The 18,245-nt window shown below is 41.0% G+C and overlaps 1 protein-coding gene across 1 annotated transcript; it reads left to right on the plus strand.

Moving 5' to 3' along the window:
• The first annotated feature begins 685 nt into the window (after window positions 1-685).
• PCNX4 (pecanex 4) lies at window positions 686-17,521 on the plus strand. The gene is made up of 12 exons (XM_080345824.1): window positions 686-840; window positions 3,652-3,704; window positions 4,384-5,110; window positions 6,715-6,894; window positions 6,986-7,500; window positions 8,327-8,427; window positions 8,576-8,698; window positions 8,956-9,319; window positions 12,649-12,752; window positions 13,203-14,239; window positions 14,775-14,961; window positions 15,320-17,521. Exons 3-12 carry the CDS (start codon window positions 4,422-4,424, stop codon window positions 15,569-15,571), a joined length of 3,552 nt encoding a protein of 1,183 aa, XP_080201950.1. The 5' UTR covers window positions 686-840; window positions 3,652-3,704; window positions 4,384-4,421; the 3' UTR covers window positions 15,572-17,521.
• Window positions 17,522-18,245: the final 724 nt, after the last annotated feature.

The raw sequence follows: 18,245 nt of genomic DNA on the forward strand, positions 1-18,245 counted from the left end.
GCCTCTGACACATCCATGCCAACTCTCAAGAGGGATGGGAAGAAACTTGAGGTAACCAAAGTCATCTGAGTGACAAATTCATCAGCTATGAGGGACCAGCCCCAAGAAGCTGCAACGGGGACAGGGGCCCATGTGGAGGAACGAGCGATGGCGGCCGCAAGCAGCCCCTGCCCGCCTTGCCACGGCTCTTCTGAGAGGAATTTTCTTCAACCTATTCGTTTTTTAATTCGCTTCAGGAAGCCGCCGGCAGGCCGCAGCTAGAGAGAGGCCTCACGCCTGACTGTACACAGAAGGACGGTGTTTGTGTGCGGAAAGCGGCGCCGCACGAAGCCGCAGTGCCGAGGGGAGGGCGCGCAGGGCTGCGGGCGGGCTCGGGGCGCCATCCTGCCGGTGGGGGAAGGCGACCGCTCCCTCGCCTTCGCTCGCAGCTCTTGAGCCGACCCTACCAAGAAGACACCCCGAGAAACCTCCCGGGGCCATTTGCCGGGGTCATTCACCGGGGCCATTTCCCGCGGACGCCTCGCAGCATCTCACCGCCGCCGGCTGCCTCAGGCGGGCAAAATGGCGGCGGCCGAGGGGAGGGGAGAGGGGGCGGGGAGGGGAGGGAGCCGCCGTGGTGAGGCCGGGCCCCGCCGCCGCCTCCACCGGCCGCCTCCCCGCCGTCCTCAGCAGCGGCGGCGGGGCGGGGAGGAGCGACCGGCCGCGGCCTGCGCCGTTCGCTCGCCCTCCGGACAGCCCTGCGGCGGGGGGACAGCGCTCCGCCATCCTCTCTCCTCAGCCCCATTCCCCTTCTCCCCCCGCCCCGCAAAGCCCCCGACCTGCTCCGAGCCCAGGCCAGAGGTAGGTGCCCGCCCCTCTGAGGCTTTTTTACCGCGGCTGCCTCTCGCCGGCCCAGGCCGTTCGCCTCAGGGGTGCGGGAGCGGAGCGGGAGGCGGCGGCGCGGGGCCGCGGGGGACGCGGCTGGTCCCGCCGTTGCCCTCCCTGGCTTTGCCCCCCGGCCGTTCCTCGCAGGCCCGCTGGCTGCTTCCCTTCCCTTCCCCTCCGGAGTTGCAAACAGCAGGGGGTTTATTTTTGGTCGTTTGGTTGATTATTTTATCTCTGCCGTTGGCAGAAGACGTGAGGGGGAGTGGCTGGGTGGGAAGTGCGGTGGCTCTGTTCAAGTGCACAGGGGTGTGGGGAAGGAGGTGACCTGCAGCCCTTCCCAAAGGTGGCCCTGAGTTGTGTGTCCCATAACTGGATGGAGTGTTTTGGCCTCAAATGCCATGTCCCCAGGGGATGGCAATGATTCTGCTGAGGGTTGGAAGCACAACTGGAGCTTCAGCCATAGAGTTGGGGTGCAGGTGTCTGGGCATGGGGTGCACCAGGGTTTGCCTGGACAGGCAGCTCCCCCAGCGCCTTTGTCCGTCCTCTGCTAGCAGGTAGTTTATAACTTTCCTTAGTCTCATGTGACAAGGCCTCGAAGACCACCGAGGTGAGTGTTTTTGAGCTTTGTGTGCTTCAAGAGGCTTAGATGGGCGAGAGCCACACACACGTGTTCTCCTGTGATCTGCTTGAAATAAACCCAAACCACGCTGAGCCAATCCACCATCAATGGATGGGAAGGATGGTGTTTGTTTAGACAAAAATGTGTGCCCTCCTGTGAATTTCTGCCTGGATTTGAGCAAGATTTGCTTTGGTACCTTTTGCAATAAGGACACAGAGGAAATTGCTAAGTTATCTTTTTGTATTTGTTGTGTTTCCAAGTATTTTCTCCTGACTGCTGTGAAGAATATGGTTTTCAAACATGGGATTAACAGATGAAATGTTTGATGTAGATGAGGTTCTTAGGGACATCGTGGACTTGACAGTGGTAGGTTAATGGTTGGACTCGATCTTAAAGGTCCTTTCCAACCAAAGCAACTCTATGATTCTGTATTGCGGAGACAGCTTGTTAAATGACTTTATGGCGTTAAGGTCCTTTTCCCGTCCTCGTTACGAGAGAATCTGAGTGGCGCGGCTCCTGCCGGTGATGACAGACTGTTGTGGTGCGGGTTGTTTGGGTAACCAGGCAAGTTGTCGAAGTCAGGCCAGGCCTGTATGTGAGGAATGTATATTGCGGCCAGGTCCTGTAAACACTGGCTGCTGTGTGGAGTCTTGTTGCTAGGGCTTGGCACAGGAACGCCGAGACATCTTTGAAGCTCTACCTGACTTATTTGGAAGCCAGGAGGATAGTCGAGGGTATCGTTTCCATAGCTGTTGAGCTTCAGACTTGGGATTTTCATTTGTAAATAAATTCATGTCTTTTTTATGGCTCGTTTTGGAATTTAGCCAAGTAGGACTATATTGTTTATGTGTGTAGATTTTTGTTTCTCACACAAAGAGGTCTATTGTTTACCCAGTAACTGTAAGTGGAATGCTTTGTTAACATTTTGTTAGCAATATAAACTGACAAACACAAATGCAGAGTAGAACTTGAAACAGAAATAGCCCTTCTTAGAGCAGCTGCCAGAAAACTGCTTTTCAGGGAAAACTATGCACCTTTTGGTTCTACATTTCTTTTAAAACTCAGCTTCTGTAATCTACAGGCATATAAATCTGCATGTATTGTAAATTTCACAGCAAATTAGTTTCATGCCTGTGCAGCTCTCTAAGCAGTGTTTCTTTTTCTAAACAAGGTTGGCTGAATTGTGATTTATTTTTTAATTACATTTGAAATCTGGTTTTAGTTGGGTGTGTCCCTGTTACATTTTCAAATTCCTGAGCTGGCTGCAATGAATTCCCTTCTCCATTGTCAGCGTGTTTCTTTTCCATTAGGACTGACTGCTGCCTTCTCCGTCCCTAAAGAAACTTTCAGTGACTTAAAATAGTATGACAAAAAAAAACCCTCTTTGTTTTCGGTATTCCATGTTCAGTATTCCATGTGTAAAAATTCCAATTTGAGATTCCAATTTGGAATGTAATAATAATAATAATAATAGTAGTAGTAGTAGTAGTAATAATAATTCTATAGCCTACATGGAGAGTGGTCACAGAGCCCATGGGGTCCTGCTTTTCATTGACTTAGTGGACCCTGAATGCAGATTTCCAGTTGTGATAATGCATATGAATGGTCTTTAATTTCCTTTGCACTGTTTCTAACTTAGTCCCGTGATGACCAGTATCTACCTACAGTCAAGTGATTGATATCTGTTTAAATGTAAGGAGTAAATTGTTCTCAGAAGTGCCTAAAAGCTTTTCATGTTATAGAAAGAAGGGATCACAGTAGTTTGGAAACTCCCTGGCAGCTGAGTGTTTAGTTTTTAATGTATCAGCAGTGGCGGCTAATAGGTATTCAGCAGATTATACAGGTGCAATAGAAAAAAGTCAGAATTTCAGTACTTGGGCATCTCTTAATGCACACCAACGTATTTTTTAGAATTATTATTAATGAAGTATGCTAGCATTGCAATTTTGTGCTGTTTTGTCACCCTATTTCTTAGCTTGAGTATTTCTCTTGTCATTCTTGAATTCTTGCTTTCATTGACTGTAGCATACAATTATATTTGAATATCATAGTTACCGTCTTACATTCATTTCTTCTACATTGCCCGATCCTCTCTAAATGAGTATTCATATCTGAATTCTATTTGATTCGTCTAAAATGTTTACAGGTATCTTTTTTCCTTTTTTTAGGTTTCTTCATTGACATACAGAAGAATATATGCAGATTCTGCCACAACTCACAAGTATTGCATTTATTTTTTTATTTTATATGTTTTAGGAAATGAACTCTTTATGTCTTGTCTAGGGCTTAGTACAGTGATACCCTGTTCTGTAACTAGGCTGTGTAGGGAGGACAGTAAAAATACTCATGTGAAAAACGGTTTTTAATGCTTCTACTAATATTTTTTTTTAAAGTTAATTTCGTAAAGCTTTGATTTTCACAGGGACCTTGGGTGACTGTGTCCTGGCACCTAGTTGGCTGTTAACTGTAATCACTGTCTCTTCTGTTTGTATATGGAGATCCTTAACAGGATTAATTGGAATTAGAGGGCTGTGGCAAAATGCGACTGGAATCAGGGCAGGTGGAAAAACAAAAAGTAGTTTTAGGAAGGTGTGGTGGTGTGGAGATGAGTTGGTTTTATCATCTCCCAAGGATGGATTATATGTTTTATTTGTTCCATAAAGCTTCAGATCATGAACATATTCTTTATTTTAAAATAGTCTTTTTCCATTTTAGATGTTTGCTTAGTAGTTGTATTCTGACAGGTTGTGTGGGCGCTTTAGGATGATGTATAGTAACACTAACATGTCAGAATTCCACTGTAACTTGGAAAATGAAAGTAGGACAAAATAATTCCCTGGTTCATTTCTGAGCTCCAGATTCAGTAATGTTTCTTTCTTTTTCTTTCTGTTCTTTTACAGGAAAAATGATATTAATCCAGCATTCCTGAGTCATAAGAATGGGTCCAGATGTACCTCTGCTGAACGATTACAAACAGGAGTTCTTCTTGAAGCGCTTTCCACAGACTGTGCTGGGAGGTCCCCGGTTTAAATTAGGCTATTGTGCCCCTCCTTACGTATATGTGAATCAGATTATTCTTTTCTTGACACCATGGGTTTGGGGAGGAGTAGGAACACTTCTGTACCAATTAGGCATTATGAAGGACTACTATACCGCAGCACTTTCAGGAGGACTGATGTTTGTGACTGCACTTATTCTTCAGATGACAAATCTATACGCCAAACAGAAAACAGTGACAGTAGAAAGAATGCAAATTCAGAATACCCTAACAGATGAAGATGAGTTTGAATTTTCCAGCTGCGTAGGTTCAGAGACTGTAAAATTTATTATTCCTGGCAAGAAGTATATAATCAACACTGTATTTCATTCCCTTCTGGCAGGGGTATTGTGTGGGTTGGGAACTTGGTATTTGCTGCCAAACAGAATAACCTTGCTATATAGCAACATTGGAGGAACTGTTGTGATCTTTGTGTTTGGATGGGTGACGATATGTATAGGAGAGTATTCATTAATCATAAATACAGCTACGGAAACAGCTACTTTCCAACCACTGGACACTTACGAAATCACTGCTCTGATGAGACCTTTCTACATTTTTATCTTTATTGCAGTGGATCTTGCACACAGGTAAACATAATACAGCATTTAGCCAATGGTTATTCTGTATGTTTTTAATGAGACAGATTAAATTATTCTTCTGAGGAAAATTTATTTTGATATTTTAATCAAAGGTAGGAACTCCAAAGAAACAAGCTAGAAGAGTATATGATAAAAATTGAGTCTCGATGCTGTGCATAAAAGCATTCTGCATAAATTAGGGAGAGCAGTTAGAGCAGTTTCTAAGTAAGGGACAGCTAAAATTATCTTCTTCTGGGTAGAGCATTTGCATCAGCATCCTTTTAATGGGCGCAGTTTCAAAAAACATCTTCCTGACCTGGAATCGTAGATCAAAACACTGCCAAGTTCAGGAGCACTGGATTTATATCCAGATTTAATCCTGGAATATTTTCTGACTTAATCTTCACAAAATTATTGCAGAGGGTTTTATGTTACAGGCAAAAAGGACCTTGAATTTAGTTTTAATTAATGGATAAGGAAATGTGAACATTGCTATATCTTTATTATATGGATTTTGAACGTGGATTTTTAGATGGTTTTGTAATACAAAAGAACGATGTTGATCTACAGACATTTATATTTCCACTGTTGTGATGCATGTATTAACTGAAGTAGAAGCTCTTAAAGCGAGATTCTTTTAAATTTACGTTATGCATTCTTCCTCCCTGTTGGGTGATATTCATATCACTTTGTCACATGTACATATTTTATGGTTGGGGTACTACAAATGCATTTAAACAAGCATATTCGGTTCTACTAGTTTTGCACTTAGAGATGTCTTCGTTAATGATAGTAATCAATTTTTAATTAATAATAATTTACCCTAGTTGCCTCTTCAGTTATGAAATAACAATTATACACGTGGTCTTGGATCCCAAATTCTACTAATTTCTTGAGGAGAAAATTTAGATGTTCTTTAGATTCCTGCCAAAATTTCTTTGAGGCTTACTTATTTCTTTAGTAAGAAATAGAGAGAAACCAAATATCTTAGCAGTCCACCTTTGAGTTGTTAGCTAGCTGGTGAACAATGTATGACTTAGAATTTATGCAGATTTCTAATATTGATCTCTGCATTTTTACAGGAAGATTTTAATACTTTTATGTAGAAAATAATACATTCATAAAGAGAGTTTATCTCTTGGTGTACAGGTGACATGCCAGTTCTTTCAGTGTTAACACATCTTGTGTTTTGGACTTGCATAAAGTTTTACTTCTCTAATTCTGAAACAAAGTACTTAGCATTTTTTTGGTCAAATGGTCGAGGTCCTGGAGCTTGTGGACCTTTCTTTTTGCACAAGTATTTCTTGAGTGTATTATCACAACAGTATCAAAACAATTAGGATATTTACATCACTTGACTCATCTGTGTAATCTGAAGGCTTCAGATCCTTTGAATGAAAAATTAGCCTGTGTTCTGTTCTTCTAATCAGTGTCTTAGTGCCCCAAGTATAAATGTATGTCCTTATTTTTACGTTTAAAAGATGCTAGTTGAGGTTTTGTAGATTAATATGTTTATGTGTCTGGATTTGTCATAGTAGTTAAGCAAAAATTCCACCCATACATCAGTTATCTTTTCCTTCACAGAAGTCAAATACATTTCTTCTTTTATCCAGGTTTGCTGTCAACGCACCCATTCTAGAACAGACAAACCAGATTTTGCACATCGTATTTCTTTTTCTGCCGTTTTTATGGGCAATGGGAATTCTGCCCCCGCTTGACGCACTTTTTCTGTGGGGAATGGAACAACTGTTGGAGTTTGGACTAGGAGGTTCACCTATGTCAAGTAACACAAAGTAATTGTTGTTTATATAATTGTGAAATATATCAAGATTGTTTATAACCTTTTTCTTTTCAAGCAAATCTTTTTTATTTTCTCCTTCACAGGTTATTAGTAATGTTTCTCATTTCTGCTGGAACAGCAATAGCATCGTATTTCATTCGCAGCACTCTCGGTGTGATCCTCTTCATGACTGGATTTGGGTTCATACTGAGTCTTAATCTAAGCGAGATTGGTTTTGCCTTCAAACACACCATGATCAGCCATTTAGCCTCCAGCAAATCTAAAAATATGCACAGAGGTCTTAGAACGCAATTTGGGTGGAGGGAATTTATTTTTTATTTGACTGTGTTGACATTTGCTCTCATAGAAGCCGGCCTGCTGCATCATTTTGCAGGCTTTTCGTCATTTTCCAAAGCCAGTCCTCAGGCTATAGCGAGTTACATTGTGATCATATTACTTATAATTATGTGGATTCTTAGAGAGATTCAGAGAGTGTACTTGTTTGGAGTCTTCCGAAACCCCTTTTATCCAAAGGATGTCAGGACTGTGACTGTGTTCATGGAGAAGCAAAGAAGGCTGATCAAAGTTGGTGTTGTCAGGAGGATTTTACTAACACTAGGTAGGAATACACACTGTCTGTTGTTTGTTAGATGATGCTTGTAGGAAAATTGAAAGAACATGAGAATTACTGTATGTGCAAGATTCTATGAATGAACTAAGAAAAGCCAAGTAGCTGGAAGTATTTGTTTATGTTTTGCTAAATTGTGCTTTGAGGTTAAAATTCAGAATATTTGAAAGTGATTAGTGATTGTATTTATTTCCTTTTTAGGGGTAAGCATAAAAAGTTGAGCTTTTTTAAAAATCCAGGTCAGAAAGCAAGGCCTCTTAAAGGATTTTAGTTATAACATCAATACTCACTTTCCAAATAAAATGGCTCTTGTAGATTCTTTTTAAAAGCAACTCAGAACCAGAAGTGAGTTGAGTCACCAAGCTGACTAAATATTTGGTTCTTGCAACTTGCTGGTAAAGGGAACAAACTCCTTTCTGGTAGGTTATGGACAAATGTACCTACTTAGGGGGAAGCAGAGTTTGATCTAAATTATTTCGTTTCATAAATAAGCATCAGTTTGGGGAAGTGGATTGATGAGTGCTATTCACATGTTTATTTTTACTTATTTGAGTATTCCCATTCTCTTGGGGAAACAACAGAAAAGTAATAGTAAGTAACAACAAAGCACCACCATAAATGTTTACCCTCTTGGGCTGTTAGTGCAAAGATGCTCTTTGATATCCTGGAAACGTAAAACAAAGAGGAGTTTGTAATAATGAAGGGAAAAGTTAACTTTTTACACTACGATTTCCATTCTGCAATAAGACTGCTTACCTCTGTAGACTTTAATTATGTTTTTTAAAGGAAATCAATGATTCTTTTATTTCAATTACAGTGTCTCCGTTTGCTATGATAGCATTCCTGTCACTAGACCGTTCGCTACAAAATCTTCATTCTGTGTCTGTTTGCATTGGATTCACAAGAATATTTAGGATGGTAATTTGAATTTTTAATATGTTAGCCTAAGAAATCGTCTTCTACGTGATTTAAGTGTAAAGGTGACTTGGAAGAAATATTCCAGGTCACAAAAGCAGATATAGATAGACACATTTTTAAATGTATATCTAACATATCTTTATTTTAGGTCTGGCAGAATACAGAAAATGCTCTACTGGACATAGTGGTTGTGTCGCTAGCACAAATGTTGGTGTCTAATCCAGACCTCTGGTGGAACAGAAGCCTTGACACAGGAATCAGACTCTTGCTGGTAATTGTCATAATGTAAATTTAAGCTGATAGTTGTCACTGAAAGTCTTTGTTACCTTGCCCTCCCCTATTAGAGAATTTCAGAGTCCAGGACCCAGCAAATAGAGGATGAAAAGCTCTGTACTAATATATACGCTCCAATACCAGTCAATAATAATCACACTTCTTAAAATTGTTGTAGATGAGGCAGCTTTGGAAGTGCTGAATATGATACTGTGGAGTATAAAAATAAATGTGCTTGTTCTATGTATTTCACAGGTTGGTCTCCTCCGGGATCGGCTGCTTCAGTTTGTCTCAAAGCTGCAGTTTGCCATAGCTATTCTGTTGACATCGTGGACAGAGAAAAAACAACGTCGTAAATCTACCGCCACCTTAATCACGCTCAATATCGTTTTCTTCCCGATCCTGCTGGCATTCATCGCCGTCTCCGCTCTCCTTTCTTCTCCCTTGCTGCCGCTCTTCACGCTGCCTATATTTTTGATCGGGTTTCCTAGGCCTGTGAGAAGCTGGCCAGGACCTGTGGGCGCTACAGCGTGTGTTTGCTCCGACACGGTGTACTACCAGCAGCTGGTTCTCAGTCTGGCTGGTGCTCTGCAGTCTGCACTCGCAGCCGGTAGCCTGGGTAGGTATCCTGCTGACACTATGAGGGAATGTAGCTAAATATTTTAGGGAACGTGAGTTTGCTGGAGAAATCGTAGCATCTGATTTAAACCATGTGTCACGATCGTAGGTTAAATCTGATATTCAGAGATTGTTCAATTGAGAAAAAGTGATTACTGTTATCCTTCTCAGACGTCTCTACTTGTCACGTTCTTGTAAGAAAATAATTCTGCTTTGTTGTCTTTAAAATAAGGAGAAACTAGTGATGAAACCGTATAAATCGTAATCTTTTTTCTATTTTAATATTGTTGTCCCAAAACCAGGGTTCTTTACCCAGTGTGTATACGAATGAGCCATATTTAGCACACAGAGATGAGATAGTGTTTATGACAGAGATGTGCAAGCCTGGCTGCTGAAATAAAGCCAGCAAGAAAAGTAAAAGGCATTATGTACAAAATCTTAACACTGCATTCGCACCCTAAGGAGCCAGATGCCTACACGTTTGCATATTCCATTACATAATCCTTTTAGTGTATAATGAGCAACGTTCAGCTAAGGGACACTTCATCCAACAGTCCCAAGATATCTGCTAAAGCACGACTCAACTAATCGCGCAGCTTCAAAAGGTCCAAAGCTGCAAGGTCAGTAGTGTTGGTAATTTGTGGTAAAGTGTTTTGCAAGTCACTCTTATAATTGTTATGTGAGCAAACTGATCTAAAACTGAAAGGATTTACATTATCTTTAGGTTAGCGATTGCAGACAGGATTCATTAAGTGATGACAACGGTACTTTACACAAAAAGGATGATGTGCATTCGTCCTGCCCAATTGGAGGCAATAAATTGCGGCGTTCTCTGCACAGTTGGTGCAAGGAGGCAGCGTATCAGACTGCCCATCATGGTTGTGTGTGTTTGTGTCTGTCTCTGCATCAGTCACGTTACTCGTGGTCCAGAAGGTGACTTGGCTAATTTGGCAGTGTTAATTAGGTACGGTGAACATGGCCTGGATGTTTGTAGAATATAATACATGGTGTAGCCTAACTAGGAGTAAACAGTTGAGAACAGAACCGACTTAATGTCATATTAGGGTAGGGTTGTACCAGTGCTTGTCATAAAACCTGTGAAAGACATCGTGAAGGGTATTTCACAGAATTAAATAAACAGAGGTGAAGAGTCTTTTCCCCAGCTTGAGACAGATTAACTGTTAAAATTGCAAGCTCCTTTTCCCGAGAAATAGTCTTTGTGTGACTTAAATAATCAAAACATCATTGCCTTTAGACGAGAGGCAAATATTTACATAAGCCTCTTGGAAAATGGTTTGTGACTGGAAAAAAAAGTGCTAATATTTAAAGACAGTGGAAGGTAACCTTAATCACACTTTCCCGAAGACTGTATGCGAGGGCTTTACTAGGAAACATTTGCTGCACGTTTAGTGCTGGTATAGAGAGAGGTATTAAAAGAATAAAAATAGGAAGCTTTTTTCCTCTAAGGAAGACAGACACTTCAGTTTGTCTACTGCCTGTGTATGTTTTTTATATATATTATAGATATATTACGTAATATATATTTATATCTATCTGATATACATCTGTGTTATCTGTCTATACATATTACATTCCCACATAGCCATCGTGACTGTTATGGCATGTATGCCTCAGATTAAATAATTTAAAACAGCGGTCTTGAGGGGGAAAAGAGACTCTTCTTTAATGGGAATATCTGTGAATTAATGTCTTCAAGCAAGAAAAAATGTGGTGTTCTCAGATGAGTTCAAAATGAAGAGGTACCACTTTGTGTGTCTCTATTTTAATTTAAAACCATAATTTTTTTCTATGTAAAGGAGTTTTAGTAGCTTTAACAGCCAGCAAGAAACGAATTAAAATCTTTGCAAAATGTTAGCAAGAAAATGCACTTCATTAGCTCAGTGGGATAGAAAAGGTTACTTAAATTTTAACTACAGCTTAATGGTTGGTTTCACTGATGTCATTGTACAACATTCTAAAACTAGAATTCTCTGTGCAAGTGAGTGATCACTTGGATGTGAGTGGGAGCAGAAGCAGGTCACAAACTGGCAGCAAACATTGTGCATAAGAGCAGCACCATTGTACTGGAGAAGTTGACAGAAGGCTGTAACTTAAAAGAAATACAGTATAACCACCAGTCGCTAGGTTGCACTTTTTATTTAAAAAGGTAGAAGAGAGAAAAAGTACCTTCTGTGTTTTTTTGGACAAGAGTGAGAGCCAGATTGTGGGATTTTTGAGTACTAATGAATTTGATGTGTGACCCGAAGACGTTCAGGACTTGATTTTCCAATTCCAGTTTAATTTGCGTGGCTGAATTTTTGGTGATATCAAACTTAAGGCATCAGATTTCTTACACATACACGCTTTAGGAAGACTACAGGTGATTTCTACTGCATCTGCTGTTAGCGTTCAATGTCTACGATACCGATTCACAAATCTTTAAAGATGAGCAGGTGCTCTTGAAAATGTAGATCTTTATCTCTCTGCCTTTATCTTTATCTTTATCTTTATCTTTATCTTTATCTTTATCTATATCTTTATCTATATCTTTATCTATATCTTTATCTATATCTTTATCTATATCTTTATCTATATCTTTATCTATATCTTTATCTATATCTTTATCTATAGATATAGATATATAGCTATATCTGTAGATATCTGTATCTATGAAATGGATGTGATATTATCGCACTTGATTAGAATCATTTACATGCTGGATTTTGCATGCTAAGGAATATTTTCTAATCATTCTAGGATACAGACAAGTCCATTCAGGAACTGGTAGTGCAGGTAACAAATCCTATTGAATTAGATTTTTTTATTTCTCCCAAAAAAAATAAACTTCATATTCCACAGCAAATAGGGCCATTAAGATATTCATGTACTAGATGATGATTCTTTAATATATTCAGCAGTCATAAGAACTTTAGATATGCAGGTGACATTAGGGGTAACTGTTCACTTGAAATTCAGCCAAAAATTATCTTTAATCGTGAAAGTCGGGTCTACCAAGGAACTGAACATGAGGTTGTTCAACCCTGGTCCCCTATGAATGTTGTAGTCCTGCAGTTCTGTGAGGGTTTCGCAGTTTGCCACAGCTTTCTCAAAGATAGCGGTGTGATTTCAAGATCTGGCTTTGCAGGTAGTTCCTTTAAGATTACAGGGTACTAGTTCAGCAGTTTTAACTGATTTTGATGGTGATGCAGAAATATTTTTCAACTGCAAAGTTGAGCTCCTCGGTTGGCTTGTAGAAAATATTTTCATCAGTAGAATACCACAGTAACACCATAGATTTTGTTGTTTCTTTGTTGGTTTTTTCTTCTCTAGGTCTCTTTCTCCCTGGCTCACATTACTTGTGCCGTTTTCAGGACAGACTGATGTGGATATTGGTGCTAGAAAAAGGCTTCACTTACTGTGGCGTTAACATTAAGGTAACTGCATGCTGAAGGACTGATATAGCCATGTTTGGAAATCTTGCTGATATTTTGCTGTATAACATTTCAACAACGTAACTCATTTACCTGACCTTACAGTCAATTTTTGAAGGTGAGCGTTATCAACTGTATCAACTAGTCTTGCAATTGATATGCTTAGCAGATGTGAAAAGTTTATCATCTATCTTGTGATACATCTTTAATAAGCTGGCTAATAAGATCATCTATATGAGACAAATCTTTATTTTTTCGAGACATTGATCTGTGTCTAATACTCTTGTATGCTATTACTGTTACCTTAAGTTAGATTTGTAGGTTCAGTTGTGGAAATATTGACAGTAGCGCATGTCTTTGTTCAGAAAAAACATTGCAAGAAAACAGCTTGCTGGTGTTTAAGGTTATGTACTGGTAAAGAATAAAACCAACTTGTTTTCATTCATGCTCTAGGGGCTAGAATTGCAGGAAACCTCTTGTCATGCAGCTGAAGCTCACAGAGTTGATGAAATTTTTGAAATGGCCTTCGAACATCAGGAGCACACAAAGATTCTCTCTCCTAATCGCCATTTTGGGCACATTTTGACTCCTTGTACGGTTCTACCTGTGCGGCTGTATTCCGATGCCAGAAACGTGTTATCTGGAATAATTGACTCTAATGAGAATTTAAAGCATCTGAAAGATGATTTCATTAAAGTGCTTGTATGGATGCTAGTCCAGTATTGTTATAAAAAATCCAAAACATGGGAAAGCCTGGGCAATGCTGACAAGAACAAAAAAGGATCATTTCCAGAAAATCAGCATAGCGGTGCCATAGAAAGAGGCAGTCCTCTGAGGGAAGAGGACAGCTTTAGTGTCGATACGATTGAGGACTGGACTGATGACAGTGACGTTTCTGATCTTGAACCCAGTGGCAGAATGAAAGACAGAAAAGAACCCGGGCAGTTGGGAACCACACCAAAAGTGCACCTGTCTATTCCAGGATTTGTAGAAGCACAGAGCCAAGACATCCCCCAAGAAACATCACCAGAAGATAAACTATACAGAGCTGTTGCGCTTGGGCTTCCTGCTGTAGACAAAGGGAAACAGCAAGAAGTTTTACCTCAGGTTGCATTTAGTTGCTCTTACTCGGAGCTATTGAGCATCCCTGAAGAATGGAGAACAGCCCCGGTGCCTGCATCCAAAGTCAACGAAATGCGGCGGAGGTTTCCAGAAGAATGGTACCGCTTCGTTTTGAGTCAGCTGGACTTCTTTCATCTGAAAGAAAAGCCTTCCAATTTACTTGAAGACCTTCTGAAAGACAGAGCTTTGAAAGACTTGTACATCCACGGAGTGTTGTCGTGTTGTTTTGGCCTGTTTGGACTGGATAACACGGTGCCTGTTGCGAGCCACGTGTTCAGAGCGTACACCGGCGGGGTTCCGTGGTCCGTTGGTTTGGACTGGCTGACCAGCAAGCCGGAGCTGTTCCAACTTGCACTGAAGGCGTTCAGGTAAAAGAAAAATATTCCCTCAGATTATAAAAATGATATAAAGAGTCCTGTGCTTTGAAAGGAAGAGTAGTTGATGTTAAAATCCTATCGTTCAAATAGATTTGGAGCTTCTTCCTATTGAAATATTGTCTGTAACCCCAGGCAGTGAAGAGACAAGAGATTCCTTCCTTTTCCCTTCCCTGCAGCAGCTGCCTCCAACATCTGTGTTACGTGGAGGGGAAAAAAGACCCATTTTCGTTGTCTCCATAATCTAAATGAATTGTGATGGAGTTAGACATTTGACACTTTCCATTATCAGGCAATGGGAACAGTGTTTGAGCTGAACAAAGATGTTTAAACTGATGTGTTTTACATCTGGCTGAGCTAAAAGCATCCCCGGACTGACTGCAGTGACTCAGCTGACCAGCAAGAACTGACAAACTTTCTGCTGCTTGAGAACATTCGATGGTGCCCTCCTGCCTTGTGTAGCCTGCAGAGGCTTTTTTCCTCCCATCTTGCGCTGCACTACTTACTGTACGGCTTTTGTACCTTTCAGATACACTTTTAAACTTATGGTTGACAAAGCAAGCCTGGGCCCAGTTGAGAACTTCAAAGAGCTGGTGAACTGTCTGGAAGAATATGAGAACGATTGGTACATTGGGCTGGTATCGGATCTGGAGTGGCGGCAAGCGGTTCTTCAGGAAAAGCCCTACCTTTTTGCACTGGGGCATGACCCAAACATGGTAAGTAGAAAAACTACTAGTAAGCAAGATCCTTTCCTTTCCACTGCCTTTATTTTTTTTTCCTGCTTTTTAATTGTTTTCCAAAACACAAAAGCTGTGTAACCAAAGTTTGTTCATACTAGACAGGAGCTGACACCACTGTTGCCAAAAGTCACATCACATTGTTCTTCAGATGCAGCAATAATTCTTGATTATCCTCACAGATGGAAGAATTGAACTGAGGAGAGTAGTTGCCATTTTAAATGGAATGATATTGATAGTGTGTAGTCCCAAAGCTTCAATTAGTGCTTTGTAACTAAAGTGCTTGTGTATCTGCTCACAAAACTTATTGAATGTTTTGATATGTGTGTCCTTAAAGGGAATTTACACCGGGCGAGTCCTCACGCTTCAAGAATTGTTAGTACAAGTGGGAAAGCTCAATGACGAAGCTGTCCGAGGTCAGTGGGCAAATCTGTCCTGGGAGCTGCTGTACGCTACAAACGACGACGAAGAACGCTACAGCATCCAGGCGCACCCCGTCCTGCTGCGAAACCTGACGGTGCAAGCTGCCGACCCGCCTCTCGGCTACCCCATTTATTCATCTGAACTCCTGCATCTGCCTTTGTTCTAGAATGTGGGTAGCACGTTTTTAAAAATGATTATTTTGTATTTTCCATCCGCATGTGGGGAATCAAAAGCTCGTGCTATGTTTCTACACTACAAATACGATTTTAGTCCCGAAGTGGCGTTGGACGGCCGTGCCGAGCCAGCGGCCACACTTTGCAGGTAAATGGTGCTAAGCCAGAACCTTCAGCAGGCGGGGAGTTCCGAACTGTTTTCTTGCTGCTGGAACATGAGACACCGTTGCCTGTGTGGCTGACGAGCCAGGAGATGCTGAAATTCTCTTCTCCAGTTTAGAGAAGAGCAGCATAATTCTGATCATTAACTATTTTTGGTGCGTTCTCATTTTTTTTATGTATATGATTTTTTTTCTTGTTAATAGTTGGACAGGTGACTTGCGCTGACAGGTTACAGCTCACTGTAGTACCGTCAACCGCAGAGTTGGTAACCAAAGTGTACAGATGACTATTTATATGATTGTTTTTTTAATTCTGGCCATTTTATATTGGACCAAGTTCAGTTTTAGCATTTGTGATAATATAGGACTTTAGCTGATCTTCCTTCATTGTAGTGAGTTATCAGCTACGCTTTAACAAAGCTCTAAGGGACAATTTTTACCAAAGTACTTGTTTTGAGGGCAAAGAGAACTTCTACAAAACATTGTGCACATTAATAACTTGGGTGACCCACGGATGAAAGTGAACGTGTAATTAGCGGAGAGAAGGAATTTAAGTCCAAATGGATTAATTTTAGCCCTTTCTTCTAATATCCAGATATTTTTAATATATATATACACACACACATATATGCTGTTGTTTGCAACCTATGTCCACATCACTAACCAGTCTTCCACAAACACAGTGAGAGCTTGATGACTGGGGGCAGAAGCAGAAATCCAGCTGTCTGTGCCACAATTCATTTATTTTTTTTAACCATACCAAGGGTTAGAACAGAATTTGGCAATTGGTTTGTTACAGTGTTACAGGTCTCCTTGAAAACAGGTCTAGGTCATCGCTCTAGCGGCTTGTTTGTCCTGTTCGTTACCACCGGTCGTTAGCACATAAATGCCTTTTCTCTGTAGATCAGTAGTGATGGTGTTGTCACTGCTGCAAACGCCAAGCGGGGTGTAGGGAATTGTCCTCCTTTAACCCGTAGAATCAGTTTAAATCAGATCTGCTTCATAACGGAATACACACTGGTTTAGAACACCCAGAGCTGTATAATTTAGAGCATGTTTACTACTTTTACTCCTCACAGCCTTTTTTTTTTTGATTGGTGACCATGAATGATTTTAGAGAAATACACAAACTGTGTAGCGGAATCCAGAAGCGATAAGGAAACACCTGTAAAACTCCACAGTATGTAACACTGCAACGTACAGGATGGAATTCACACAGGACATTAATGGAAGCAGCTTTTAGATGGTGGTTGGTTGCTGTGTGGGAGCATAAATAACACAGTGGTGATAACCTGAAGTCACTTTGCTTGGCCGTGAACCGTAGCTGGAAATACAGAATTGTGGAAAATTATGTGGACGGGCCTTTTAGAGAACATCTGTGGCCCTCTCAAAAGGAACCACTCCTGGCAAATGGTTATTCTGATTTAAAACTTTAATTACCCGGAGTATCACCAACTCATTGAGTAGTTCACTCTAGTTCTTTGCTGTCCTTGCAGCAGCTAGAATATTTGGGGTTTTTTCTTAACTCCAATTAAAGCTCCCTGCCTCATTGTGAACCTCTTATTCCTTATCTTCTGTGTGGTCACAGAAAATTGACCTTTTGATTTTTTTTCAGCAACAGTCTATTTGAAGGTGGCTGTAATTTCTGCCCTCGTTCTGTCTTCTGTAAACTGAATAAACTAGTTGAGGAATAAAATGGAGAGAGCGGTGATGCTTTTCTGCTGCTTTCCCCTGGTTCACTCTGTGTGGTACCCAGCCTGCTGGAGAACCAGCCCAGGTGTTGAGCGGAGATCTGCATCGGTACCAGACGGAGGAGCAGAATCAGTGATGGGCAGAATTCCTGTTTGTGCTCAGGAACGTGGAGCTGGAACATCCTGTCCCCTCTATTGCAGACAGCGAGTCCTACAGCTCTTTATTCATTAATATACTCAGCTGGTTCACACATTCCGGTATGTTTTGCAACAGTATGACCCCCCCTTCACCTTATGATTTTTCTGCAACCCTCTTTATATTTGTTTCTTGGCAGAACCACAAATTGCAGCCTCTTGTTCCATATCGCAAACTTGTGCAGCTGAGTGCCCCTGTGAAGTGTGGTGTTTTGTTCGTGCACTTTGAACTTGTGTCTGTTTCTTTGGGACCGTTTGATTTATCAAGAATTTAGAGCACCTTTAAGCCTGGTCTTGTCTGCAGCTCTTGTAAACATAATTGTAAACATATATGTTGCTGTTTGGTTCAACATTAGTAGGGGACTGAATATCTAGGACTGAGCTGATGACAGGTTCCCCAAAGTTTTCCTGTGTGACTGCTGCCAACTGTTGTGTTTTCTAACCCGCTGTGTGCATCAGCTTTCCTGTAATTCTTACCAACACCTGTTTGCTTCACAGACTGCGGCGTTCGTTACACAAAGGTAAGCATACGACACCTTCAGGTTTTGGAGAACCTTTATTCAATGAGAACAGTTTAAAAGTATTTTTCTAACAAATGTTCAGTGCTTCCTAGAGGATTT

The sequence above is a fragment of the Nesoenas mayeri genome (assembly GCF_963082525.1).
Source record: "Nesoenas mayeri genome assembly, chromosome: 5".
Classification (NCBI taxonomy): Eukaryota; Metazoa; Chordata; class Aves; order Columbiformes; family Columbidae; genus Nesoenas; species Nesoenas mayeri.